Genomic DNA, 27,901 nt, shown 5'->3' on the forward strand with positions numbered 1-27,901 from the left:
TCCTCTGACCTTACCCAGCTACTATATATAGGATAGTCAATAGCTTTTCCTCTTCATCTCAGAGAGAAGCATTTTTTTAGTCCTTGAAGAATATCTTTAGAGCAGACTGAAGAGGTGAGCTGTGAGTTGCAGGTGCCTCAGTACATGGATGTTTGAGAAGGATGCTGCCCTCATCACCATTCTACATGGCAACTGACAACCAAGACTGTGAAGGGAATAGAAAATGTCACAGAGAATACCAAAGCCTGTAGAGATCGTCCGTGAGAGTTTTGAGACAGACAATGGGGTCATTATTTCTGTTCCACAGAGCAGCCAAGAGCGTCCTTTTTCTGATTCACCTGTGCAAGTTTCAACTTGCTCAGCTTGTTGGTGTTGCTGGAAGGGCTTTGTTTGTTTCCATTCATGAAAATTTTAGGCTTCTTGATTTTTGTGTATCTCAAACCTGTCGTAATTACTCATGTGTATGATGTCAGGCCTTCCCTGGATTCCAGTCACTCTGCTTCGACTGGAAGCCACAGTTAGCATCTTGGGGATCAGGTAGGAACAGATCCTGCACTGGTCCTCTCAAGGACAGACACCCACTGCTGCTCCCTGGGAGGGGGCGAGCCCCACCTTCCCCAGTGGCTCTGCCTGTTGTGCAGCTGTCCTTGAAGAGTTGGGCTTCTATGAGGAGTCTTCAGGTGGCTTTCTGTATTTCTTCTACCTTGTCTCCTATTTTTGTATATTTAAGCTACATGAGCTTGTCCTTGTAGAAGAGTAGGGCCACTGGCTACAGGAATAGAATGTTTTGGAATGTTCTGTCCTCTTTTAGCCAGCCTGAGCCACATGGTCAAGTACAGCCTAGGCGTGCCTACGACAATGGAGAATAGTCTACAGCCCTAGAGAAATGGTACCTTGGAATGGTTTCCTTTTTCTCTTGACCTTCCTGCCTCCCTGTGTCAACTTTTTTAAGAAATGAAAATGAAATCCTTCTAATCTTTCATTTCTGTCACTACCTGCACAAACTTTAATTTCCTCCCTTTTAAGCTTTGCTAGGAAGAAAAGTTTAAGCAGAATTAGGCAATCGTTTTCTAGAAGCTGTTCATACTCCAATGACTCCCACCTTTCGTTCTGTGTACATACCCTTTGGTGACACCTCCCCAAATGTTCTATGCCCTGGTCAGAACAGGACAAAATGAGGTGAGGAAGCCTGCAGGGCCCAAGGTTCCTAATCAGTGGGAATGATTTTAGTAAACTGGATAAGCAGTTCCAGCCTCAGAAATGCTGGCTGGTGGCCTGGCATGAAGTCCCTATTCCTGGGAGGCCTATTCTGCCACACTGAGGAGGCCCACCAGGCAGGCGGCTGGGGCTGGGGTCGGCGCCAGGCCACACCACCCCAGGGTGAGCAGAAACAGTGGCTACAGCTTTCTCTGGGTTGCTGTCCTTTATCAGGATGAACTGACCAGATCTCCTTCAGAGAAGATAGTGCAGCACCCGGGAAGTGCACTGATTCAGTCTGCTCAGCACCTCCTTCCAGAAAGCTCTGTCCAAGGGGTGCAGAGAGGTACTGATGGGCCAAGTGAACACTGTGGGCAGAGCTGAGTGAGCCCCTGTGGAGTGTAAAGAGGCCTTTGCTCCTGAGACAGCTGGCCTCTCAGGACCCCGTGTGCTGAAAGACACTGGGATTTCTTCTCCTCTCCTGTTTTGAACTCTTCTGGCTTCAGGGAAGTTCAACCCTTCTCTGAGGGAAGGGCTATCAGACCAAGGGGCAGTGCCAGAACCCTCTGACTTCTCTTCCAGCTCAGGGGATGACAGCCCTGATCCCTCTGCCTGGCAATGCTATTTTTATCTACAGCCCTGCTTCAATCTGGGACCACATGTAGCTCACTGGTTGAGTTGGGGCCAGCTGGGGGCAGAGATGTCTTGTGAAGACCTTCAGGAACATTTGGGGGAGGCTAAAGCTTAGGGAGGATAGGTGGTGCCTCTTTAAACCCACACACTTCAGTTCTCACTGTCAGTCAGTTTTAGAACATGGCAGCTGAGAAATGCAGAAATAGTTAATACTTGTGCAATGCTTTTGTAAAGAGGTCACCTGCTGTAACTCACTTGACCCACAGTCACCCTGAGTTGGGCCTATTCTTATCTGTATCTTAAAGAGGACAGTGAGAAACCAAGAGGTTCCAAGTCAACAGAGGCCACAGAACAGTAAGTGTGGGAAGTCGAGGTTGGACACAGGAAGTCAAAGCTATAGGCCGTTCTCTTGACCCCAGGGCTGTGCTGCCCTGAACATTTAGGGAGGTCATGCAAGGGGAGGGTAAACAGGGAGGTGGCAGGCAGTGACGCCACTCCCTGCACAGGTCAGCCCCTCCTGATGGCTTCACCTCCCGCTGTAGGTGGTGTTACCTCTTCCCCAGCCCCTTAGCCATGGGGGATTCATACGTGGCTCCTGCTCCTGCACTGGTCTAGTCTGAGATTTGCTTCCCAACAGCTTTCCTTAAGATTATGACGCCAGGCTCGGTAACCGTAGCTCAGTGAGTAGGGCGCTGGCCACATACACCGAGGTAGGCAGGTTTAAGCCTGGCCTCGGCCTGCTAAACAACTTAAACTGCAGTCAAAAAATAGCCAGGCGTTGTGGAGGGTGCCCGTAGGCGAGAGAATCGCCTAAGCCCAGGAGTTGGAGGTTGCTGTGAGCTGTGATACCATGGCACTCTACCAAGGGCGGCATACTGAGACTCTGTCTCAAAAAAAAAAGATTATGACTCCAGAGGTTAAGAGGGACAAGATAGACAAGGGGTTGTATAGATAGGAGCCCAGGGCTGTCTACAGCTCCCATCTCACAGAGAGGACCCCGAGAAGGGCATGCAGCATCAGAGAGCCTGGCAGTCAGCACCGTAGTCCCTCCCAAGTCTTGGCCATTCATCTCTTCTTCCTCATTATTGAACTTCCTGAGACTCCCTCTGATAATTCTTTTTGTTTTGCCCCAGACTGAGTTGAGTTTCTCTTTCTTGCCACCAGTAGAGTATTGAGTAATAGAGCTGCCCAGCTCACTTTATACTCTCCCCCTGCTGCAGTCCTAGCTGAAGTCCTCAGTTGTCACTTGGAATACTGTAGAGGGCTCAGTGGAGCCTGGGCTGTCCCAGTGTCCCCCACACACAGCAGGGTGAGTCCCACAGTGCAGGTGCCCTTCACTGCTGTAGATGCTTAGTGTCCTTCACTCAGTTAAGTCCTGTTGTGCCTATTGCTGCCTGACGCCCACTCTCAGCCCAAGGAGCCTGTTAGACCCTAGACTTTCTGCTCTGGTTTTATCTGTCTGTGGTTGTCAGGGGCTTAGCTCCCTCTGCTGTCCCTGTCTCACTCTCTGGGAACGGCCTGTCAGACTTCAGGACTCCCTACCCTGTGCCCTGTTTTTCTACAGACTCACGTAAGTACTCCCAGTAGACCCATGCTGATTGCATTTAAACAACTTGGGAAATGCCTGTGTGGTACTAGAACAGCTTTGGTGGGCCCTGCCTGTCCCAGCCAATTTGGGATAGTTTCCTGCCTGATGAACCATGCTTCCTTAGGTGTGAAATGGGAATGGTGCTCGCGGGGTGGCCATACGAGCATTACGGAAAGTTCTGAGCATAGTACTTAAATCTGTCTACCTCTCCCCACAACTCTCGTGGATATCGTAGCACCACTGGACGAGCTCACTACCCCCTAGCTTCGTGCTGGTCCACAGCAGAGGCAAACACTTGTGTCAAGTGTATGAAGAAACCAACAGGAAACATTGGGCAGATTTGAACAGAACTGCGATCTCTACGCTGAAGGTTCTTTTCTCTTCCCTTAGAATGTGCAAAAGTCTTCTATGCTGCGGGTGCTAAGCTAGTGCTCTGTGGCCGGAATGGGGAGGCCTTGGAAGAGCTTGCCAGAGAACTCTTTACTTCTCCTGCCACCAAGGTGAGCCCAGGGGTGTGGTTTCTGTGGGAAAGGGGTGCAGCCCATCTTTGCAGGCAGGCACCTGAGAAGATAGTGGTTTGCTCTTGACCTCGGGTTGCAGGACGGCCATGCGTCACACTGTCCCTGGGAAGGCAGCGGGTCTCTGCAACAAACTGGGCTCCACCCCCAAGGAAGGAGAACTGACATCACCACTTCCTAGCACTGTGAGTTTAGAAGTTCCCTCTGTGGAGATAGCTGCCCCCTTTCCTGGCTAAACTCTACTCGTTGGGTGGGAGTAGGGGTTGGTGATGACTTTTAACATTTTAATTGTCATAAAATATACATAATAATTATCATTTTAACCCTTTGTAAGTGTACGATTTAGTGATGTTAGATACATTCACAAGTGTAACGATTACCACTATACCTAAACTTTTATACCCCTACAATTTTTAATATCCCTAACAAAAATTCTGTACTCATTAAACAAGAACCTCGTTTCCCCCTTCTTCCTAGCCCCTGAAAACGTCTCTTCCTTCCTGTCGCTATGCATTTGCCTGCTCTGGGTACCTCACAGTGGAGGAATCATACAATACTGGACATTTTCTGTTTGGCTTGTTTTGTTTAGCATGTCTCCAAGGTTCATTTATGTTGCAGCGTGAGTCAGAATTTCATTCCTTTTTAAGGCTGAATATTCATTTCATTGTATGTATTTACTACATTTTATTTGTTTATTTTTTTGAGACAGAGTCTTAAGCTATTGCCCTGGGTAGAGTGTATGGCGTCACTGCTCACAGCAACCTCAAACTCTTGGGCTTAAGTGATTCTTTTGCCTTAGCCTCCCGAGTAGTTGGGACTACAGGCGCCCACCACAACCCCAGCTATTTTTTCTTTTGTCGTTGTTGTTGCAGTTGTCATTGTTGTTTTAGCTGGCCTGGGCCAGGGTTCGAACCTACTAGCCTTGGTGTATGTGGCCGGCACCGTAACCCACTGAGCTATGGGCACCACCTACATTTTATTTACTCACCCATCTGTCAGTGGACACAGGGCTGTCTCTACCCTCTGGCTGTTATGAATAATGCCGCTACCAGGACACTGATATACAAGTATGTGTCTGTGCCTCTGCTTTCCGTTCTTCTGGATGTACACTTAGGAGGGGGGCTGCTGGGTGATATGGTGGTTCTGTGTTTGCCACAGCAGATGGACCATTTCACATTCCCACCAGCAGTGCAGGGTTCCAGTCTCTCCATTTCCTCCCCAACACTTGTTATTTTCTGAGTTTATTTTTCCAAATTACACCCATCTTAGGAGATGTGAACTGATACCTCATTGTGGTTCTGGTTTGCATTTCTCTAATTACAAATGATGTTGAGCATCTTTTCTTGTGATTATTGGCCATTTATATGTATTTGGAGAAATTTCCATTCAAGTCCTGTATCCTTTTTTTTTTGAGACAGAGTCTAACTTTCTTGCCCTTGGTAGAGTGCCGTGGCATCACAGCTTACTGCAGCCTCCAACTCTTGAGCTCAAGAGATCCTCTTCCCCCGGCCTCCTGAGTAGCTGGGACTACAGGCACCCGCCACAGTTTTTATTTTGATTAGTGATGAGGTCTCGCTCTGGCTCAGACTGGTCTTGAACTTGTGTGCTCAGGCAATCCATCCGACTTGGCCTCCCAAGTGCTAGGATTACAGGTGTAAGCTACTGTGCCTAACCCCTTTGTCCATTTTTAAATCAAGTTGTTTTTTGTTGTTGAGTTTAAGAGTTCTTGATGTATTCTGGATATTAACCCTTTATCACATATATGGTCAGTGAACATTTTCTACTATTCAGTAGATCTTTTCACTTTCTTGACAGTACCCTTTGATACACAGAAGCCTTACATTTTTACAAAGTGCAGTTTATCTGTTTTTTATTTGTTTGCCTTTGCTTTTGTTGACATATCCACAAGGTTGTTGCCAAATCCAATGCTGCCAAGATTTTCTCCAGTGTTTTCTTCTATGAGTTTCATGGTTTTAACTCTTACATTTAGATCCTTGATGTATTTGATACAATTTTTTTTATGTATCAATTTTTACATGGTAAGGGCCCAACTTTTTTTTTTTTTTTTTTTTTTGAGACAGAGTTTTACTTTGTTACCCTCAGTAGAGTGCTGTGGCATCTTAGCTCACAGCAACGTCAAACTCATGGGCTCAAGCAATTCTCTTGCCTCAGTCTCCCAAGTAGCTGGGACTACAGGTGCCTGCCACAACACCTGGGTATTTTTTTTTTTAGAGACAGGGTCTCGCTCTAGCTCAGGCTGGTCTTGAACCTGTGAGTTCAGGGCAATCCACCCACCTCAGCCTCCCAGAGTGCTAGGATTACAGGCGTGAGCCACCGTGCCTGGCCTGAACTCATCCTTTTATTATATAAGGAAGCCCTCTCTCTCACAGTAATGGCATTAATCCATTCATGAAGTTCCTACTTCTCAATTCTATTGTATTGGGAATTAAGTTTCCAACACATGAGTTTTGGAGGCTACACTTAAACCACAGAAGTATTTAATTTTAATTTTAACTGCTTTTGTAAATAGGATTTTTACTAATTTCCTTTTCAGATTATTCATTGTACATGTATGGAAACAGCAGATTTGCGGGTTTTGATTCAGTACTTACCTACTTTTTTTTTTTAAATTTTGAGACAGAGTCTCACTTTGCCAACCTTGGTAGAGTGCTGTGGCATGATAGCTCATAGCAACCTCAAACTCTGGCTCAAGTGATTCTCTTGCCTCAGCCTCCTGTGTAGCCAGTACTACAGGTGCCCACCACAAGACCCAGCTAGTTTTGGAGACGGGGTGTCACTCTTGCTCAGGCTGGTCTTGATCTCCTGAGCTCAGGGAATCTACCCAACTGGGCCTCCCAGAGTGCTGGGATTACAGGTGTGAACTGGCCTAGTTAATTAACTCTTAATAGCTTTCTGTGAATTCAGTGGGATTGTCTATATATAGAATCACATCATTTACAAATTGACAGTTAACTTTTTCCTTTCCAATTTGGGTGACTTTTATTTCTTTTTTCTTTTTTTTTTTCTTATTGTTGGGGATTCATTGAGGGTACAATAAGCCAGTTACACTGATTGCATTTGTTAGGTAAAGTCCCTCTTGCAATCATGTCTTGCCCCAAAAGGTGTGGCACACACCAAGGCCCCACCCCTCTCCCTCCTTCCCTCTGTCTCCTTCCCTCGCTCTGCTTTTCCTTCCCCCTCCATGACCTTAATTGTCATTAATTGTCCTCATATCAAAATTGAGTACATAGGATTCATGCTTCTCCATTCTTGTGATGCTTTACTAAGAATAATGTCTTCCACGTCCATCCAGGTTAATACGAAGGATGTGAAGTCTCCATTTTTTTTAATAGCTGAATAGTATTCCATGGTATACATATACCACAGCTTGTTAATCCATTCCTGGGTTGGTGGGCATTTAGGCTGTTTCCACATTTTGGCGATTGTAAATTGAGCTGCAATAAACAGTCTAGTACAAGTGTCTTTATGATAAAAGGATTTTTTTCCTCTGGGTAGATGCCCAGTAATGGGATTGCAGGATCAAATGGGAGGTCTAGGTTGAATGCTTTGAGGTTTCTCCATACTTCCTTCCAGAAAGGTTGTACTAGTTTGCAGTCCCACCAGCAGTGTAAAAGTGTTCCCTTCTCTCCACATCCACACCAGCATCTGCAGTTTTGAGATTTTGAGATGTGGGCCATTCTCATTGGGGTTAGATAGTATCTCAGGGTGGTTTTGATTTGCATTTCTCTACTATATAGGAATGACGAACATTTTTTCATATGTTTGTTAGCCATTCATCTGTCTTCTTTGGAGAAGGTTCTATTCATGTCTCTTGCCCATTGATATATGGGTGGGTGACTTTTATTTCTTTTCCTTGTCTAATTGTGCTGGTTAGAACTTCCAGTACAATGTTGAATAGCTGTTGTGAAAGGAGGAATTTCTTTTTATTGTTTGGGATTTATGGAAGGTACAAAGAATTAGGTTACACTGATTACATTTGTTAGATGAAGACCCTTATAGTTATGTCCTGCCCCCAAGAGGTGTGCCATACACCGTGACCCCCCATCCTCCTCCCACCTCCTCTTTCCCCTCCCCCTTGTATTAGCTCATCTACTGCCTTCATAATAGATCTGAGTACATTGAATCCTTGCTTCTCCATTCTTGTGGTGCTTTACTAAGAAGAATGTGTTCCACCTCAATCCAGGTTAATACAAAAGATGTGAAGTCTCCATCTTTTTTAGTGGCTGAATAGTACTCCATGGTATATAGATACCACAGCTTGTTAATCCATCCCTGGGTTGGTGGACATTTAGATTGTTTCCACATTTTGGTGATTGTAAATTGAGCTGCAATAAACAGTCTAGTGTAAATGTCCTTATAATAAAATGATTTTTTTTTCTTCTGGGTAGATGCCTAGTAATGGGATCACAGGATCAAATGGAGATCTAATTTGACTTCTTTGAGGATTCTCAATATTTCCTTCCAAAAAGGTTGTATTGGTTTGCAGTCCCACCATCAGTGTAAAAGTGTTCCCTTCTCTCCACATCCAGACCATCATCTGCACCTTTGAGACTTTGTGATGTGGGCCATTCTCACTGGGGTTAGGTGATATCTCAGGTGGTTTTGATTTGTATTTCTCTGACAATTAGGGATGATGAGCATTTTTTCATAACTTGTTAGCCATTTGTCTTCTTTTTTTTTTGTGGTTTTTGGCCGGGGCTGGGTTTGAACCCACCACCTCTGGCATATGAGACTAGCGCCCTACTCCTTGAGCCACAGGCGCCACCCACCATTTGTCTTCTTTAGAGAAAGTTCTTCATGTCTCTTGCCCAGAGATATATGGGACTGTTGGATCTTTTTTTTTTTTTTTTATTAATTTGAGTTCTCTATAGATCCTAGTTATCAAGCTTCTGTCTGATTCATAATATGCAAATATCTTTTCCCATTCCGAAGATTGTTTGCTTTGGTTGTTGTTTCCTTAGCTGTATAGAAGTTTTTCAGTTTAAATAAGTCCCATTTGTTTTTGTTGTTGCGATTACTATGGAAATTGTCTTCATAAATTCTTTCCCCAGGCAAGTATCTTCAAGTGTTTTCCCCACACTTTCTTTGAGGATTTTTATCGTTTCATGCTTTTATCTATCTTGAATCAATTTTTGTGAGTGGACAAAGGTATAGGTCCAGTTTCAGTCTTTTACATGTGGTTACCCAGTCCTCCCAGCACCATTTATTGAATAGGGATTCTTTTCCCCAATGTATGTTCTTGTTTGGTTTATCAAATATCAGGTACCTATAAGATCTTAGTTTCATCTCATGGTTTTCTCTTTGGTTCCAGATGTCAATGTCTTGACTCAGCACCTGTGGCTCAAGTGGCTAAAGCTCCAGCCACATACACCTGACCTGGCGGGTTCGAATCCAGCCCGAGCCTGCCAAACAACAATGACGACTGTAACCAAAAATTATCCGGGCATTGTGGCAGGCGCTTGTAGTCCCAGCTACTTGGGAGGCAGAGGCAGGATAATCGCTTGAGCCCAGGAGTTGGAGGTTGCTGTGAGCTGTGATGCCACGGCACTCTACCCAGGGCAACAGCTTGAGGCTCTGTCTCAAAAAAATAAAAAGGAAAAACTAAGACAAAATGACAAACTCTTGAGCCCAAGAGTTTGAGGTTGCTATGAGCTATGATGCCACAGCACTCTACCAAGGGTGACAAAGTGACAAAATGAGACTCTGTCTCCAAAAAAAAAAAGTCAATGTGTCTGTTTTTATGCCAATACCATGCTGTTTTGATCAATGTGGCCTTATAGTACAGCCTAAAACCTGATGCCCCGGCTTTGTTTTTTTTTTTTGTTTTTGGCCGGGGCTAGGTTTGAACCCGCCACCTCCGGCATATGGGACCGGCGCCCTACTCCTTGAGCCACAGGCGCCACCTGGCTTTGTTTTTGTTACTAACAATTGCCTTGGCTGTATGGGGTTTTTTTTCCAATTCTCGAAAGTATGGTATTTTGATGGGGATTGCACTGAATCTGTAGATTGCTTTGGAAAGTACAGACATTTTGACGATGTTGATTCTTCCCAGCTATGAGCATGGTATATTCTTCCATTTATTAATATCTTCTGCTATTTATTTTCTTAGGGTTTCGTAATTTCCTTTGGAGAGGTCCTTCAACTCTTTTTTATTTTTATTTTTTGCAGTTTTTGGCCGGGGCTGGGTTTGAACCCACCACCTCTGGCATATGGGGCTGGAGCCTTACTCCATTGAGCCACAGACACCATCCCAACTCTTTTTTTTTTTTTTTTTATTGTTAAATCATAGCTGTGTACATTAGTGCAGTCAAGGGGTACAATGTGCTGGTTTCATATACAATCTGAAATATTCTCATCAAACTGTTCAATGTAGCCTTCATGGCATTTTCTTAGTTATTGTATGTAGACATTTGTATTCTGCCTTTAGTAAGTTTCGCCTGTACATTCTAAGATGCACCGTAGGTGTGGCCCCACCCCTTTCTCTCCCTCCACCCTAACCTCCCCCCTCCCTTCCCCTTCCTTGGCCCTTTCATCATAGCCTTGTGCTATAGTTGGGTTATAGCCTTCCTGTGAAAGCTATAATTTAGCTTCATAGAAGGCCTGACTACATTGGATACTTTGTCTTCCATTCCTGAGATACTTTGCTAAGAAGAATATGTTCAAGCTCCATCCATGTAAACATGAAAGAGGTAAAGTCTCCATCTTTCTTTAAGGCTGCATAATATTCCATGGTATATATGTACCACAATTTGCTAGTCCATTCGTGGGTCGATGGGCACTTGGGCTTCTTCCATGACTTAGCAATTATGAATTGGGCGGCAATAAACATTCTGGTACAGATGTCTTTGTTATATTGTGACTTTTGGTCTTCTGGGTATAAACCTAGTAAAGGAATTATAGGATCGAATGGCAGGTCTATTTTTAGGTCTCTAAGTATTCTCCAAACATCCTTCCAGAAGGAACGTATTAGTGTGCATTCCCACCAGCAGTGTAGAAGGTGCCCTTTTCTCCACATCCACGCCAACATCTCTGGTCTTGGGATTTTGTTATGTGGGCTACTCTTACTGGGGTGAGGTGATATCTCAAAGTAGTTTTGATTTGCATTTCTCTGACGATTAAGGATGATGAGCTTTTTTTCATGTGTTTGTAGATCGTGTGTCTGTCTTCTTTAGAGAAGTTTCTCTTCAAGTCCCTTGCCACCCTGAGATGGGGTCATGTGTTCTTTTCTTGTTAATACGTTTGAGTTCTCTGTGGATTCTGGTTATTAGACCTTTATCGGAGGTATAACCTGCAAATATTTTCTCCCATTCTGAGGGCTGTCTGCTTGCTTTACTTACTATATTCTTGGCTGTGCAGAAGCTTTTTAGTTTGATCAGGTCCCAGAAGTGTATTTTTGATACTGCTTCAATTGCCTGGGGAGTCCTCCTATAAAATATTCACCCAGGCGGATTCCTTCAAGAGTTTTCCCTGCACTTTCTTCAAGTATTTTTATAGTTTCATGTCTTAAGTTTAAATCTTTTATCCAGTGAAAGTCTATCTTACTTAATGGTGAAAGGTGTGGGTCCAGTTTCAATCTTCTACAGGTTGCCAGCCAGTTCACCCAGTACCATTTGTTAAATAGGGAATCTTTTCCCCACTGAATGTTTTTAATTGGCTTGTCAAAGATCAAATAACAGTAAGTAGCTGGATTCATCTCTTGGTTCTCTATTCTGTTCCAGACATCTACTTCTCTGTTTTTGTTCCAATACCAGGCTGTTTTGATCACTGTCGATTTGTAGTACAGTCTCAGGTCTGGTAGTATGATTCCTCCTGCTGTGTCCTTTGTTAGGTATACTCCCAAATATTTCATCTTCTTTGGCACTGCTGTGAAAGGAATAGAGTCCTTGACTATTTTTTCGGCTTGGTTATTGCTGGTATATATAAAGGCTACAGATTTATGGGTGTTGATTTTGTCGCCTGAGACATTGCTATATTCCTTTGAAAGTTTTGTAGTAGAATCCCTAGTGTTTTCCAGATATATGATCATATCATCTGCGAAGAGGGAAAGTTTGATCTCTTCTGATCCTATGTGGATACTCTTGATCGCCTTTTCTTCCCTAATTGCAATGGCTAACACTTCCATTACAATTTTAAAGAGCAATGGAGACAATGGGCAACCTTGCCTGGTTCCTGATCTAAGTGGAAATGATTTCAATTTAACTCCATTCAATACGATATTGGCTATGGGTTTGCTGTAGATGACCTCTATTAGTTTAAGAAATGTCCCTTCTATACCAATTTTCTTAAGTGTTCTGATCAGGGATGCTGGATATTATCAAAAGCTTTTTCTGCATCAATTGAAAGAATCATATGGTCCTTATTTTTTAGTTTGCTTATGTGCTGAATTACATTTATAAATTTACATATATTGAACCAGCCTTGAGACCCTGGGATAAATCCCACTTGGTTGTGGTGTATAATTTTTTTGATGTGTTGTTGGATTCTGTTTGTTAGGATCTTATTGAGTATTTTAGCATCAATCTTCATTAGTGATATTGGTCTATAATTTTCTTTTCTTGTTGGGGTTTCCCTGGTTTAGGGATCAAGGTGATGTTTGCTTCATAGAATGTGTTGAGTAATATTCCTTCTTTTTCCATATTTTGGAAGAGGTTTAGTAATATAGGTATTAGTTCTTCTTTAAAGGTTTGGTAGAATTCTGACATAAAGCCATCTGGTCCTGGGCTTTTCTTTTTAGGGAGATTTTGTATAGTTGATGCTATTTCAGAACTTGAGATAGGCCTGTTCAACATTTGCACTTCATTCTGGCTAAGTCTTGGTAGGTGGTGTACTTCCAGGTATTGGTTGATTTCTTTCAGATTTTCATATTTGTGAGAGTAGAGTTTCTTGTAGTATTCGTTAAGGATTTTTTGAATATCTGAGGGGTCTGTTGTTATTTCATCGTTACCATTTCTGATTGATGAAATTAGAGATTTTACCCTTTTTTTCCTGGTTAGGTTGGCCAAAGGTTTACCTATTTTATTGATCTTTTCAAAAAACCAACTTTTGGATTTATTGATCTGTTGTGTAATTCTTTTGTTTTCAATTTCATTTAATTCTTCTCTGATTTTGGTTATTTCTTTTCTTCTGCTGGGTTTGGGGTTGGAGTTTCCTTCCTTCTCCAGTTGTTTGAGATGTCCCATTAAGTTATTAACTTCCTCTCTTTCCGTTTTCTTGAGGAAGGCTTGCAGTGCTATAAATTTCCCTCTTAGGACTGCCTTTGCAGTATCCATCCCGGAGGTTCTAGATTGTTGTTTTGTTCTAAAAATTTGGTGATTTCCTTCTTAATCTCGTCTATAACCCATCTATCCTTCAGCAAAAGGTTGTTTAGCTTTTATTCCATGATGGTCTGAGAAGATGCAAGGAATAAATTCTATTTTTTAAAATTTGCTGAGGTTAGATTTGTGGCCTAGGATGTGGTTGATTTTGGAGTATGTTTCGTGGGCTGATGAGAAGAATGTGTATTCAGTTTTGTTGGATGAAATGTTCTGTAGATGTCTGTTAAGTCCAGATGTTGAATGGTTAAGTTTAAATCTAAAATTTCTTTGCTTAGCTTCTTTTTGGAGGATCTATCCAGCACTGCTAAAGAGGTGTTAAAATCTCCAACTACTATGGAACTGGAGGAAATCAAGTTGCTCATGTCTGTTAGAGTTTCTTTTATAAATTGAGGTGCGTTGTGGTTGGATGCATAAATATTAATAATTGAAATCTCATCATATTGAGTATTACCTTTAACAAATATGAAGTGTCCATCCTTATCCTTCCTTATTTCGGTTGGTTTAAAGCCTATTGCGTCTGTGAATAGGATTGCAATGCCTGCTTTTTTCTGCTTTCCATTTCCCTGGAATATAGATGACCATCCCTTCACCCTTCTATATTTGTCTTTTAATGTAAGATGCAATTCTTATATGCAGCAGATATCTGGCTTGAGTTTTTGTATCCAGTCAGCCAACCTGTGCCTCTTTAGAGGACAATTTAAACCATTCACATTAATTGAAAATATTGATAAGCCTTTCGAGAGTCCGGTGGACATTTTTAATCCTTTTGTGACTGTGGAAGTTGGAATTGATCAAAATTTTCTGGGTAGGTTTACTTTTGTGGTGGAGGATTACGCTGGTCTTTATGGAGGATAAGTCTGAGAATATCCTGGCGAGCTGGTTTAGTTGTGGCAAATTTCTTTAACATGTGAATGTCATTGAAGTATTTAATTTCTCCGTCATAAATGAAACTCAGTTTAGCTGGGTACAGGATCCTGGGTTGAAAGTTATTTTGTTTTAGGAGATTAAAAGTCGATGACCATCCTCTTCTAGCTTGAAAGGTTTCAGCAGAGATATCTGCAGTTATTCTAATATTCGTGCCCTTGTAGGCGATGGTTTTCTTTCGTCTGCTTTCAGAATTTTCTCCTTCATATTAACTTTAGTGAAATTGATTATGATGTGTCTTGAGGGATGTCTTATTTGGGTTGAGTTGTGCTGGAGTTCTGAAACTGTCTGCAATCTGAATTTCAGGATCTCTTGGTATGTCTGGAAAGTTCTCCTTCATAATCTCATGGAGAAGAGACTTTGTGCCTTGTGAAGCACCTTCATTGCTTTCGGGGATCCCTATAAGACGAATATTGATTTTCTTCGAATTATCCCAGAGCTCTCTGAGAGAGTGATCTGTTTTTGCCCTCCATTTCTCTTCCTGTTTGAGAGTTTGGGAGCGTTCGAAAGCTTTGTCTTCAATGTCAGGAATCCTTTCTTCTGCTTGCTCCATTCTGTTACTGAGGGATTCTGCTGTGTTTCTCAGATCTTTAAGGGCTGCAACTTCTTGTCTCAATGTGTCAAAATCTTTGGTCATTTGGTCTTTGAATTCGTTGAATTCTTGAGATATCTTTTGGGTTACTGCTTGGAATTCTAATTCGATCTTATTTGCTATCCAGATTCTGAATTCGATTTCTGACGTCTCAGCTATTTGTTTGTGCATGGAATCTTGTGCTGTGTCCCCCATTGATCCTTGGGGGAGTTGATCTACTCTGATTATTCATATTTCCAGAGTTTTTCTGTTGATTTTGCCTCATGATTGTTTTTCACCGTTGCCTCTGGCTGTCCTCAGAGTTGGGGAGGTGTCTCTCCAAGATTAGACCCCAGCAGGATCACTCTATTGTTGCTGGATCTTTGTAGGGAGTGACCATGTGTAGTTCCTCTTGGGCTGCCTCAGCCAGGGAATTCTGGTTGTGGAAGCAGCTCCAGGGTGTCATACACCTGGATCCAGCAACAGGGCGGGAGGTGGAGTGCACAGTTCTGGGAGTGCCTGGCACGCAGTGACTTTGGCACAGAGAGCCCAAGGCTCCAGCAGTCTCTGGCCGGGAGAAGGGCTCTGCATTGAGGCAGGGAGGGCTCCGGACAGCACGCGGCTAGACTAGCGGGCCAGTGTGGAGGCAGGAAGGATACAGGAGAGAGGACGCAGGGTTGCGCGGCTCCTGCAGTTCCTGGTCAGGGCATACAGAGGCCTGGTGGGTGCGTGTTGCAGGTCGGGGGTCACGGAGCAGCTCTTATGGAGGTTCAGGTGGCGCCAAGCCCAAGAGTTTTTGGTTGCTATGAGCTGTGACACCACGGCACTTTACCCACGTAACAGGCTCCAGTGTGCCAAAACCTGTCTCACTCTGCCCCTGAGGATTAAGGCTGTAAGGCAGCTCAGTCCCCGCCTTTAGGCTGCTCAGTCACTAGGTTACTAGCTCCTGCCCGTTCTTTGCTCTGCGATCCTGAGAACGGAGCTTACCGGGGCAGTTCTCTCAGAATGGCTCCCTGCGGCCCACAGCTGAACACTATTAGCTTCGTCCGGCTCAGCAGCTCAGTCTGGGGCCCTAGACAATGCCCAAAGTTCTCCACACTCCTGCTCAAGCTCTCCCCAAGGCAGTTCAACTGAGTGCCAAGTCCAAAAATACTGAAACAGTTCACAGGTAAGGCCTTTCCAGTTTGCAGTCTCACTGCTGCGCAGTCTCACTGCTGCTTGTACTTACGGCTGCTGGTGGGATTAGGTTGGTCGAACACACGCAACCACTTGCCAGTTTTTCTCGGTTTTTGTCCTCCTCTTGGGGTCCAGAAGTCCCTTGCTGACTCCCTGTATCCTCAACGGGATGATTATAGGAAGATCCCAGCAGCCAGAGATGCCTGGAGTCTTATCTCCCCAGATTCACTGTGCCCTGTTGCAGGGAAGCTGTTACTCGGCCGCCATCTTGGATTGTCTGCCCTTCAACTCTTTTTTTTTTGTTTTTTGGCCGGGGCTAGGTTTGAACCTGCCACCTCCGGCATATGGGACAAGCGCCCTACTCCTTGAGCCACAGGTGCCGCCCTGCCCTTCAATTCTTTTGTTAGGTATATTCCTAGGTATTTCTTTTATTTATTTATTTATTTATTTTGAGACAGAGTCTAACTGTGTGCCCCTCTGAGTGCTGTGGCATCACAGCTCACATTAACTCAAAGTGTTGGACTTAAGTGATTCTCTTGCCTCAGCCTCCCAAGTAACTGGGACTACAGGTGCACGCCACAATGCCCAGCTGATTTTTGGTTGTATTTGTCATTGTTATTTGGCAGGCCTGGGCTGGGTTCGAACTTGTCACCTCTGATGTATGTGGCTGGCACCCTAGCCACTGAGCTATAGGTGCTGAGACATATTCCTAGGTGTTTAATTTTCTTTGAAGTTACTGTGAAGGGAATTGTGTCCTTGAGTTGATTAGCTTCTCATCTTGGCTGTTTGTGACATATACAAAGGCTATTGATTTGTGGACATTGATTTTATATCCTGAGACATCACTGTATTTTTTGATCACTTCCAGGAGTCTTGTGGTTGAGACTTTGGGGTTCTCTAAGTATAAGATCATATTGTCAGGGTGGCACCTCTGGGTCAGTGGGTAGGGCGCCAGCCCCATATACTGAGGGTGGCAGGTTTGAACCCAGCCCCGACCAGCTAAAACAGTAGTGGCAACTGCAACAAAAATAACCGGGGGTTGTAGTGGGTGCCTATAGTCGCAGCTACTTGGGACGCTGAGGCAAGAGTATCACTTAAGCCCAAGAGTTGGAGGTTGCTGTCAGCTGTGATGTAACAGCACTCTACTGAGGGAGACAGAGTAAGACTGTCTCAAAAAAAAAAATCATATCGTCAGCAAAGAGGGAGAGTTTGACCTCTTCTGCTCCTGTTTGGATGCCCTTTATTTCCTTCTGTTGCCTGATTGTGTTAGCTAGAACTTCTAGTACTATGGTGAATAGCAGTCGTGATAGAGGACACTTGTCTGGCTCCAGTTCTAAGTGGAAAACTTTCAGTTTTACTCCATTCAGTATAATATTAGCTGTGAGTTTGTCATAGATGGCTTCAGTCAGTTTCAGAAATGTGCCACCTATGTCTATAATCTTAAGTGTTCTAATTAGAAAAGGATGCTGAATTTTTTTTTTTTTTTTTTTTTCAGACAGAGCCTCAAGCTATTGCCCTGGGTAAAGTGTTATGGTGTCACAGCTCACAGCAACCTTAAACTCCTGGGCTTAAGCAATTCTCTTGCCTCAGCCTCCCAAGTAGCTGGGACTACAGGTGCCTACCACAATGCCCAGCTATGTTTTGGTTGTAGTTGTCATTGTTGTTTGGCAGGCCCGTGCTGGATTCAAACCCGCTAGCTCTGGTGTATGTGGCTGATGCCCTAGCTGCTGAGCTGTAGGTGCTGAGCCGATGCTGAACTTTATTGAATGCTTTTTCTGCATCTATTGAGAGGAGTCATATTATCTTTGTTTTTGCTTCTGTTGATAAGGTGAATTACGTTTGTGGACTTGTGTATGTTAAACCAGCCTTGCATCCCTGGGATGAAACCTACTTGTTCATGATGTATGACTTTTTTGATGATAAGCTGTAATCTATTGGCTAGGATTTTATTGAGAATTTTTGCATCTTTATTCATTAGTGAATTGGTCTGAAATTCTCCTTTTTAGTTAGGTCTTTTCCTGGTTTTGATATCAGGGTGATGTTTGCTTCATAGAACGTGTTGAGGAAAATTTCTTCCTTCTCAATTTTTTGGAATAATTTCTGCAGTATGGGTATGAGCTCTTCTTTGGAGGTTTGATAGAATTCTGGTGTGAAGCCATCTGGACCAGGGCATTTTTTTGTTGGGAGATTTTTTATTATTTCTTTGATCTCAGTTCTTGAAATTGGTCTGCTTGAGAGATTTCTTTCTTCTCGATTAAGTCTAGGGAGAGGGTGTGATTCCAGGTATTGATCCATTTCCTCCACGTTGTCAAATTTCTGGGCATAGGGTTTCTTGTAGTACTCAGAGATGATCTCTTGTATCTCTGTGGCATCTGTTATTTCCCCTTTATCATTTATGATTGAGGTGATTAGAGATTTTACTTTTCTGTTTCTAGTTAATCTGGCCATTGATAGGTTTATCAATTTTATTTATTTTTTTTGAAAAACCAACTTTTTGTTTTGTTAATTTTCTGGATGATTCTTTTATTTTCAATTTCATTCATATATGATTTAATTTTGGTTATTTCTTTTCTTCTGCTAAATTTGGGATTAGATTGTTCTTCTTTTTCCAATTCTATAAGATTGTTTGTGAGTTTGTCGATGTGCTCTCTTTCTGTTTTTCAAATGTAGGCATCTAATGTGATAAATTTCCATCCGAAGTCTGCTTTTGCTGTATCCCACAGGTTTTGGTAATTTGTGTCTTCATTGTTATGTTTGTGGAATTAAACAATTTTCTCTTTTAGCTCTTTCTGACCCCAACTATCATTCAGCATAAGGTTGTTTAATTTCTAAATCTTTGCGTGGGGATGAACATTTTTGTTGGAGTTGAGTACCACGTTTATTGCCTTGTGGTCTGAGAAGATACAAGGTATAATTTCTGTTCTTTTAATTTTGAAGTTTGATTTGTATCCTAGGATGTGGTCAATTTTTGGAGTACGTCCCATGGGCTGATGAGAAAAACGTATATTCCTTAGCTTTGGGAAGGTGTGTTCTGTATATGTCTATTAATCTTGCTTGTTGTAGGGTCACATTTAAGTCCTTTGTATCTTTATTTAGAGTCTGTTTAGATGATCTGTCCAGTTCTGTCAGAGCATTGTTAAAGTCCCCGACTATTATGGTGTTGTGGGATATCTTATTGCTCAGATACATCAAGGTCTACTTCATAAATCTGGGAGCATTTAATTTGGTGTATAAATATTTAAATTGAAATGTCTTCTTGCTGTATTGTTCCTTTGACCAGTGTAAAATGTCCATCTTTTTCTTTCTTTTTTCTTTCATCTTTCTTTTTTTTTTTTTTTTTTTTTTTAAGACAGAGTCTCACTTTGTTGCCCTTAGAAGAATGCTCAGGCATCACAGCTCACAGAAACCTCCAACTCTTGGGCTCAAGGGATTCTCTTGCCTCAGCCTCCCAAGTAGGTGGGACTGCAGGTGCCCACCACAATGCCTAGTTATTTTTAAAGACAAGGTTTTAATTTGTGTGAAGACACAAATTACTAGCTAAGGCTGGTCTTGGACTCGTGAGCTCAGGCAGTCCACCTGCCTTGGCTTCCCAGAGTGCTAGGATTATAGGCATGAGCCACCATGCCTGGCCCCATCTTTGTCTTTCTTAACTTTAGTTGCTTTAAATCCGCTTGCATCTAAAAATAAGATTGCAACCCTGAAAGAAAGAATGTTTGGCTTATTCCTGATCTTAGGGGGAAAAGCTTTTAGTCTTTCGCCATTATGTTATTTTTGTGTTTTTCTTTCTTTCTTTCTTTCTTTCTTTTTTTTTGGAGACAAGAGTCTCAAGCTGTCACCCTGGGTAGAGTACCCTGGCATCATAGCTCACAACCTCCAACTCTTGGGCTCAAGTGATCCTCTTGCCTCAGTTTTTCTGCTTTTAGTAGAGACGGGGGTCTCGCTTTTGCTCAGGCTGGTCTTGAACTCGTGAGCTCAAGCAATCCACCACCTTGGCCACCCAGAGTGCTAGGATTACAGTTGTGAGCCACTATGCCTGGCCTCAATTTTGTTCATCTTTTCAAAGAACCACCTTTGGGTTTCATTGGTTTTCTCTATTGTTTTTCTGTTGTCTGTTTTATTTACCTCTGTTCTAACCCTTATTATTTCCTTCTTCTGCTGGCTTTGGGTTAGTTAGTATGCTATTCTTTTTCTAGTTTGTTTTGTAGTTTAAAGCTACATTATTGATTTGTGCCTAAGTATCTGGGGAACACATAGCTCACAGGGCCTGTTACTCAGAAGTGTGTTTGGTGTCCATTGTATTTGACCAGGTGCAGACCCACAAGCCTTACACAGTGACCTTTGACCTCGCAGAACCTGAGACCATAGTTGCAGCAGCAGCAGAGATCTTGCAGTGCTTTGGCCACGTGGACATACTCATCAACAACGCTGGGATCAGCTACCGTGGTGCCATCATGGACACCACCGTGGATGTCGACAAGCGGGTCATGGAGACAAACTACTTTGGCCCAGTTGCTCTAACGAAAGGTATTAGTGTTGGATTCAAAGAAAAAAGAGTCACCTATAATCCCAGCACTTGGGAGGCCAAGGTGGGTGAATTGCCTGAGCTTACAAGTTCACGCCCAGCCTGAACCAGAGTGAGACCTCGTCTCTAAAAATAGCTAGGCATTGTGGCGGGCACCTATAGTCCCAGCTACTTGGGAGGCTGGGGCAAGAGAAGAATTGCTTAAGCCCAAGAGTTTGAGGTTGCTATGAGCTGTCATGGCACGGCACTCTACCGAGGGTGACAAAGTAAGGCTCTGTCTCAAAAAAAAAAGAAAAAGAAAAAAAAGAGCACTTCACTCCATTCCCTTTCAGCTAAACATTCTGTCTCCATCCTGTATTTTACTTTGGAGTGGGTGTTATTACAGTTTAAGTGTTTTCTTTATCTGCTTTATAATCAAGATGTTCTCAGAGGGCTGGGCATGGTGGCTCATGCCTATAATCTCAGCAATTTAGGAGGCCAAGGCGGGTGGATTGCTTGAGCTCAGAAGTTCAGGACTGGCCTGAGCAAGAGCAAGAGCAAGACTCCATCTTTACTAAAAATAGAAAAACTAGCCAGGCGTTTGCCACACGCCTGCAGTCCCAGCTACTTGGGAGGCTGAGGCAAGAGGATCGCTTCAGCCCAAGAGAGTTTAAGATTTCTGTGAGCTAGGACACTGCAGCACTCTACCCAGGACAACAGAGTGAGACTCTGTCTCCCCACCCCAACACAAAACACCAGTGTTCTCGGTGACAAGCTTAGTGTATGGCATTGCCTGCATTTCCTTTTCAAGGTGTCTATAAAGTGGGGATATCTCTATGTGCAGTCATGGGAGAGGCTCCTCAGGAAAGAGAAGGAAGCTGACCACATGTTGGCCTGCATGCTGGCCTCCTTGTTTCCTTCACCCTCCTCCAGCCAGCTTGCCTCCTGCCAGTCTGCAGGCACAGGGGGCAGGTACTCCAGCACGGCTCCCCACCCTAAGGGGGGCTTCATTGTTCTCTATCACTCTAACTAAGTATGGTGAGTGATGTCATCTCCTGTCAGCATCACGTACAATGACCAGAAAAAGGGTGTTTGTCTAAGCTTCTGCCCTCCCTCCTCAGCACTCCTTCCCTCCATGGTCAGGAGGAGGCATGGCCACATCGTCGCCATCAGCAGCATCCAGGGTAAAATCAGCATTCCTTTCCGATCTGCATGTGAGTACTTCCTTCTCCCTTCTCCAAATTGTTTTTCTTTATTGTTTTTTCCTAACTATACAAGTAACATATTTAGGCTGGACATGCAGCTCACACCTGTAATCTCAGCACTTTGGGAGGCTCAGGCAGGAGGATCACTTGAGTCTAGGGGTTTGAAATTGCAGTGAGCTGTGATGATGCCCCAGTGCTCTAGCCAGGGTGACAGAGTGACACTCTGTCTCAAAAATAAAATAAAATAAAATAAAATAAAAGTATCCAGGTGTGGTAGCGTCTATAGTCCCAGCTACTTGGGAGCCTGAGGTGGGAGGATCCCTGGAGCATAGGACTTCAAGGCTACGGTGAATATGATCATACCATTGAGCCTGGGTAACAGAATGAGATCCCATCTCAAAAAAAGAAAGGGCTTTAAAGGTGATTTCAGAAACTATTCTAGTAACTCCTTTCTTGGCTCCACCTTCCAAAAGGAAATACTGATTTTAACAGCCTCGTCTACTTCACCCAACCTCCAAAAGCTAGACTCAGGCACACCCAGCCGCAGCCTGGTCAGTGAGAGAAGGGAAAGCCAGGCTATGTCGGCACTTTGAAAGGCAGTCACCAACATCCAATTTGATAATATGGTACAGCCAACTATCTGAGAAAGTCCAACAGAAACATTCTTTCTTCCAAGATCTGAATCCCAGCTCCAGGCGTGGGTTCTACTTGTATGCGCTTGGACGTGGTACTTAAACTTCTCTGATCCTGTTCCCTTACTTATCCAGGAGACTTACAATCATTACACCAGCTTCACAGGGCTGGTTTAATGATGCATTGAGACAACTAGAGATATCCTTTATAAATTATGATTGTAAACTGCAAACTCTATGTATATCTATGGTTATTATTTCTCTATTAATATTTTATTTTTCCTTTTGATAGGACAACCATCTAAGGCTGCTCAAATGGTTTAGGAAAAAAATAACATGTATAATCACAAATGATAAAGCAAATGAATTAAAACATTAGTAACTGATAATTCAGGAAAAAGGATACACAGAGTTCTTTTTACTAAATTCTTTCCAAATTTTACTTTGATTTAATCCACAGATTTTTTTTTTTTTTTAGAGACAGAGTCTCACTTTATCGCCCTTGGTAGAGTGCTGTGGCATCACAGCTCACAGCAACCTCAAACTCATGGGCTTAGGCGATTCTTTTGCCTCAGCCTCCCGAGTAGCTGAGACTACAGTGCCTGCCAGAACACCTGGCTAATTCCCACTGATTTTTGTTCTCTGATTGGCCTGCTAACTTCAGCAAGGCATACATGGTTGGTCTGGGTCAGTTTTTTTTTTTTTTTTTTCTTGAGACAGAGTCTCAAGCTGTTGCCCTGGGTAGTGCCATGGCATAATAGCTCACAGCAACCTCCAACTTGGGCTTAAGCGATCCTCTTGCCTCAGTTTTTCTATTTTTAGTAAAGATGGGTCTCGTTTTTGCTCAGACTGGTCTCAAACTTATGAGCTCAAACAATCTACCCACATTGGCCTCCCAAAGTGCTGGGATTACAGGTGTGAGCCACCACGCCCGGCCTGGGTCAGCTTTATGATGACCAGACTGAATGTGGCAGTGCCTCTTTGGCAAGTCGATTAGTCCAGATGTATAGTGCTCTTCCTATCTGTCAAACAGGGAGAATAGCATTGTCCCCCTCAGTCACATGACCTGAGAGGTGTTTTTAGTGCTGTGCCTGTCTAAGAGGGGCTGACTGGTGTCAATAGTGATGAGTTAGGTCAGCACAGCCTGACAGAGCTCTCACAGCCAGAGAGCTCTGGGGAGACTTAGTTGTCAGGGTATAGTCTTCTACTCTGGGACCTCCAGGATCACCCACTCATCCCACCTATGGCAACTGTGCCCCAGACCAAAGGAGTGTGCCCAGCAAGTCCCTGCAGCAAGCTCAGAGACTACTGAACTGCCTCGTGTGACTTGCTGCAACATTTCCTTGCTTTTCCCTTCCTGTTTTCTTGGCTGACAGATGCCCCTTCTTTTCTAAAGCTAAAACATTTAGAACTCTGAATTGGAGGAAACTGATTTTTCTGTGGAGATGCTGACGTGTTTCCCAAGAATGTCACTGTGGGGTCACCATGTTACCCTAGAGGGCACCTTTCATCGGGCTGTGCTGCCTTTGCTGAAGAGCAGACATGGCTCCGTTTCTGTTCTGTTTCTCACAGGTGGAGCAAGCTCGATAGCTCTTCTATAGCTATGGAAAGCCACCACCTAGAAGTTTTGCAAATGAAATATGTAAGAAGCTAGGTGTGGATTTTATTCACTCACACTCACATGCATGCAAGGATGCTCGCTGGTAGCATGCTTTGCGGTGGCAAAAACTGGAAACCCATGAAGACCCACTGATATGGCCAGTTCTGTCACCTAGTGACCCAGGGGAGGAATGGGTAGCCAGAGGTGTCCACTCTGCCAGCAGGTGAAGAAAGCTACTTGCAGGAATAATAAGACATTTCTGTAAAAAACCAAAAAAGTTACTTATATGTAAAATCACATGTATTAATATGTATACAGGATATATAAAAAATAAATCCCTAAAACCTATTATCATTGATTACCTCTGAAGATAGGACTTTCACTTGTTACTGTATGCCCTTCTGTACTATTTCAGTGTTTACCCAATAGGTATTACATTTTTGGTTTGTTTGGTCCTTTTAATTTCTAACTTGGAATAATTTCAAACTTAAAGGAATAGCACAAAGAACTCCCATGCACCCTTCATGCAAATTCCCCAACTGTTAAAATTTTACCTTATTTGCTTTACCATAGTCTGTGTGTGTATACAGAGGGTGCCAAAAAAGTCTCCTTTTTTTGCCTAGAAATGCCCCTTTCCGTGCAAATTTAGGTGCTATCTCTAGGAAGCCTTCTGCTTACTAACCTCCCCAGCCTATCCAACCCTTTGTATCCAAAGAGGGAAGCCTATTCACAAAGGCATAGTGTGGGAAGTGGGTTTGCAGCCCCTTAGAATCCCATGTCTCTTTGGAGCCTCTGATTATGAATGGCTCCTGAGTCCAGACAAAGGCCTCAGACATGTTTCTGCCGTATGTCTGAGGTGGGATCCAGAAGTAGCTAAAACAGCCTTGGCAAAATCACACTTACCATGAGGGCACACCCCAGGTGCTAAAATAACAGAAAGGTGTCCTATAGTGATCTAGTCCAGGGACACTCAAACTGGCCTGTACTGTGCCCTTAAAAAAACCACCTAAAACTGCAAAGGCCTGTGCACTGCCCCTGATCTGCTGAATCAGAATCTCTGAGGCAGAGTGGATATTTGTCTTACTTGTTTTAGCTTAAATGACTTTATTTTATTTTGCTTCAGATTAATATGAGGGTATACTTTATTTTTTTTAGAGTCTTGTTTTGTCGTCTGGGCTAGAATGTCATGGACTCAGCCTAGCTCACAGCAACTTCAAACTCCTGGGCTCAAGTGATTCTCCTTCCTCAGTCTCCTGAGTAACAGGAACAATCAGCATGTACTACAACACCTGGCTAATTTTTCTATTTTTAGTAGAGACAGGATCTTGGTTTGCTGTGGCTGGACTCTAATTCCTGACCTCAAGCAATCTTCCCATCTTGGGCTCCCAGAGTGCTAGGATTATAGGTGTGAGCCACCATGCCTGGCCAGTTCACTCATTTTAAGAAAGGAAAAAACTATTAAATTTGTAATATTCAAATCACGTTTGACTTCTGCAATTACAAGAGGTGCTCAAATGTGACTTGTATTCATTTTTTACTTTCAGTATATATTATTACAACTTTAATACAGTTTTTACCTTTCTTACATGTCTGTGTGTTTTTGCGCCCTCTGTGTATGTATAAAGTTTATCGTTTTTTTTCCTAAACTATTTGAAAGGAAGCTGAAGATGTGATGCTCATTTACTCCTAACCACTTCAGCATATTTTCTAAGTACCATGACACTGCACTTCTTAAAACCAGGAAGCGAACACTGCTATAAAACTGTGATCTTGGGGTCAGGCAAAGTGGCTCACGCCTGTAATCCCAGCACTTGGGAGGCCGAGGCGGGTGGATTGCCTGAGTTTACAGGTTTGAGACCAACCTGAGTGAGAGCGAGACCGCATCTCTAAAAATAGCCAGGCATTGTGACGGGCATCTGTAATCCCAGCACTTGGCAGGCTGAGGCAAGAGAATTGCTTAAGCCCAGGAGTTTGAGGCTGCTGAGAGCTGTGACGCAACAGCACTCCACTGAGGGTGACAAAGGGAGACTCTGTCTCAAAAAAAAAAACAAAAAACACACAACTGTGTTCTTTCAGTATAAAGCCAGGTTTTACAAAACAAGAGAGTGAATAGGATTAGATAGGTGGGTGTAGGCCCTACCCTGTCCACTTACTTGCCTGCCTCTCTGTCCACGTGTGCAGACGCGGCCTCCAAGCATGCAATGCAGGCATTTTTTGACTGTCTGCGTGCAGAGATGGAACAGTATCAAATTGAGGTGACTGTCGTCAGCCCTGGCTACATCCATACCAACCTGTCTCTGAATGCCATCACCGCTGATGGGTCCAGATATGGAGGTGAGGCCCAGTTTCTCTTCTATGAAAACCTGTTGGTTGGATTCAGTGAGACACACTGCTCTTTCCTCAGTGATTCTTTGGTCATTTCACTTTGAATATAATTTTTAAAACAGAAAACTTTGACATTGAACCATTGAACCTTGAACTATTCTTAGCCTGAAGGTCATAGCATCAGAATAGGACACTTGTGGGCATGACTTTGGAGGTAGAAAGGAAGTCCCCAACCTGAAATGCCACCAGACTTCCAACTAACCCACTCCCAGATCACAAGTCCCAAGGGGGTATTATCAGGATGAGGGTTATGTAGCCTTAGTGGTCTAAGGAAGCTTGAGAAATAGCAGATTCCTTGTTTTCGGGGGAGGTGAGGTGTGGCAGGTGCCCTCCCCTCTCACTTCATGCTCAGAGAGCACTGAGCTAACCTGGACTCATGAGGCTGAAAGGCCAGGCCCTGCATGCAGGCCAGAGACCAGCCAGCTGACTCACAAGTGCTGGAGCCCTTGGAGCTGGCTGTGTCTTCTTTCACTCAGCACGTGGCCTGCCCCACCCTCAAGTACTGTCCCACTGTGTCCTGCCTCCCCGATGTGCTCTCTTGCTGGTCTGGGCTGCAGTTTGTGCCACGGGCCTCCTCGTCCACAGCCACACCAGTCAGGCCTAGACTGTGACTACCTGTATCCTGGTGGCAGCTGCTCTCTCATACAGCAGGGCTTATTCTCCCCACAGCAGAAACCACTCAAAGGCCTGAGGGCTCCCACACCCTCAGGTGACAGCTACAGCAACAAAATAGCCGGGCGTTGTGGCGGGTGCCTGTGGTCCCAGCTGCTTGGGAGGCTAAAGCAAGAGAATCGCTTAAGCCCAAGAGTTTGAGGTTGCTGTAAGCTGTGACGCCACGGCACTCTACCCAGGGCGATAGCTTGAGACTCTGTCTAAAAAAAAAAAAAAATTTCTTCCTGAGGCATTTAAAAATGAGCAACAGTCAGAAACTTCCGATTCTGTGCTGTTAAAAATTAAATGAGAACAAACGCTAGTGGGGAGCTCAGGCAGTCTAGAAAACTTAGGAATGGCTTCACATGCTCTGAGCTAGTGGCCCCTCTTCTGTACCTGTCAAGAGGTCCTACTTTGCTGGCAAAATTATCTGGATTCCTAGAGAAGGAGGATCATCATTTGCTGTTAACCTAACACCTAAGCACTCCCCGCTGTCCCTTCTAACCCTAAAACAAACTAAGGCTTTCTCCCTGATCCTCATCTAGTTCCTACACGACAGTAGGAGCTGGGACATCTATCTTTCTCTGCCTCATTGACCTTGCAATGCACATGGGGTCATCCAGTCTTCACCCTGGAGCCAAGCTCTCTGAGACACATGGGATGGTACAACATGCTGCCTTAGTCATTGGTGGTTCCAAGAGGCAATGGCACGGTCAGGACGCTCCCCGTCACATGCAGTTGACTAGCTCACTCTTAGAGACCCCCAGGCTAGTTTTCTGCCTAGTCAGAGACCACCAGGCAGGTGGCCACTTTGGTCCCACTCCGAATGGGACTGGGGTTCCCATATCCCACCCACCTCTCCCTTACCCACATCAAACCACAAAATGGTTCCTCATGTCCTTGGAGGACAAACTGGTCAGGGGCGGTGGCACACAGCTTCCTTTCTGACAGACTCCAGAGGCACTTCCAGAGGCAACTAGCTGAT

The 27,901-nt window shown here is 43.9% G+C and overlaps 2 protein-coding genes across 8 annotated transcripts in view; one reads left to right on the forward strand and one right to left on the reverse strand.

Moving 5' to 3' along the window:
• DHRS7B (dehydrogenase/reductase 7B) overlaps nucleotides 1-27,901 on the forward strand; it is a 68,539-nt gene that overhangs the window by 39,651 nt on the left and 987 nt on the right. For 3 of the 7 annotated variants that reach the window (XM_053563242.1, XM_053563240.1, XM_053563239.1), the window contains 4 exons: nucleotides 3,809-3,918; nucleotides 20,250-20,466; nucleotides 21,565-21,657; nucleotides 26,062-26,214. In XM_053563242.1, the coding sequence (XP_053419217.1) occupies nucleotides 3,809-3,918; nucleotides 20,250-20,466; nucleotides 21,565-21,657; nucleotides 26,062-26,214 (573 nt within the window). Of the gene's footprint in view, nucleotides 1-3,808; nucleotides 3,919-4,018; nucleotides 4,122-20,249; nucleotides 20,467-21,564; nucleotides 21,658-26,061; nucleotides 26,215-27,901 lie in introns of all 7 variants that reach the window. The other 4 variants (XM_053563244.1, XM_053563245.1, XM_053563246.1 and 1 more) reach the window with 3 other exon arrangements.
• The window catches only part of LOC128566373 (glutamate dehydrogenase 1, mitochondrial-like), a 263,695-nt gene that overhangs the window by 11,281 nt on the left and 224,513 nt on the right, over nucleotides 1-27,901 (reverse strand).

This window comes from Nycticebus coucang, chromosome 15, assembly GCF_027406575.1.
Source record: "Nycticebus coucang isolate mNycCou1 chromosome 15, mNycCou1.pri, whole genome shotgun sequence".
Classification (NCBI taxonomy): domain Eukaryota; kingdom Metazoa; phylum Chordata; class Mammalia; order Primates; family Lorisidae; genus Nycticebus; species Nycticebus coucang.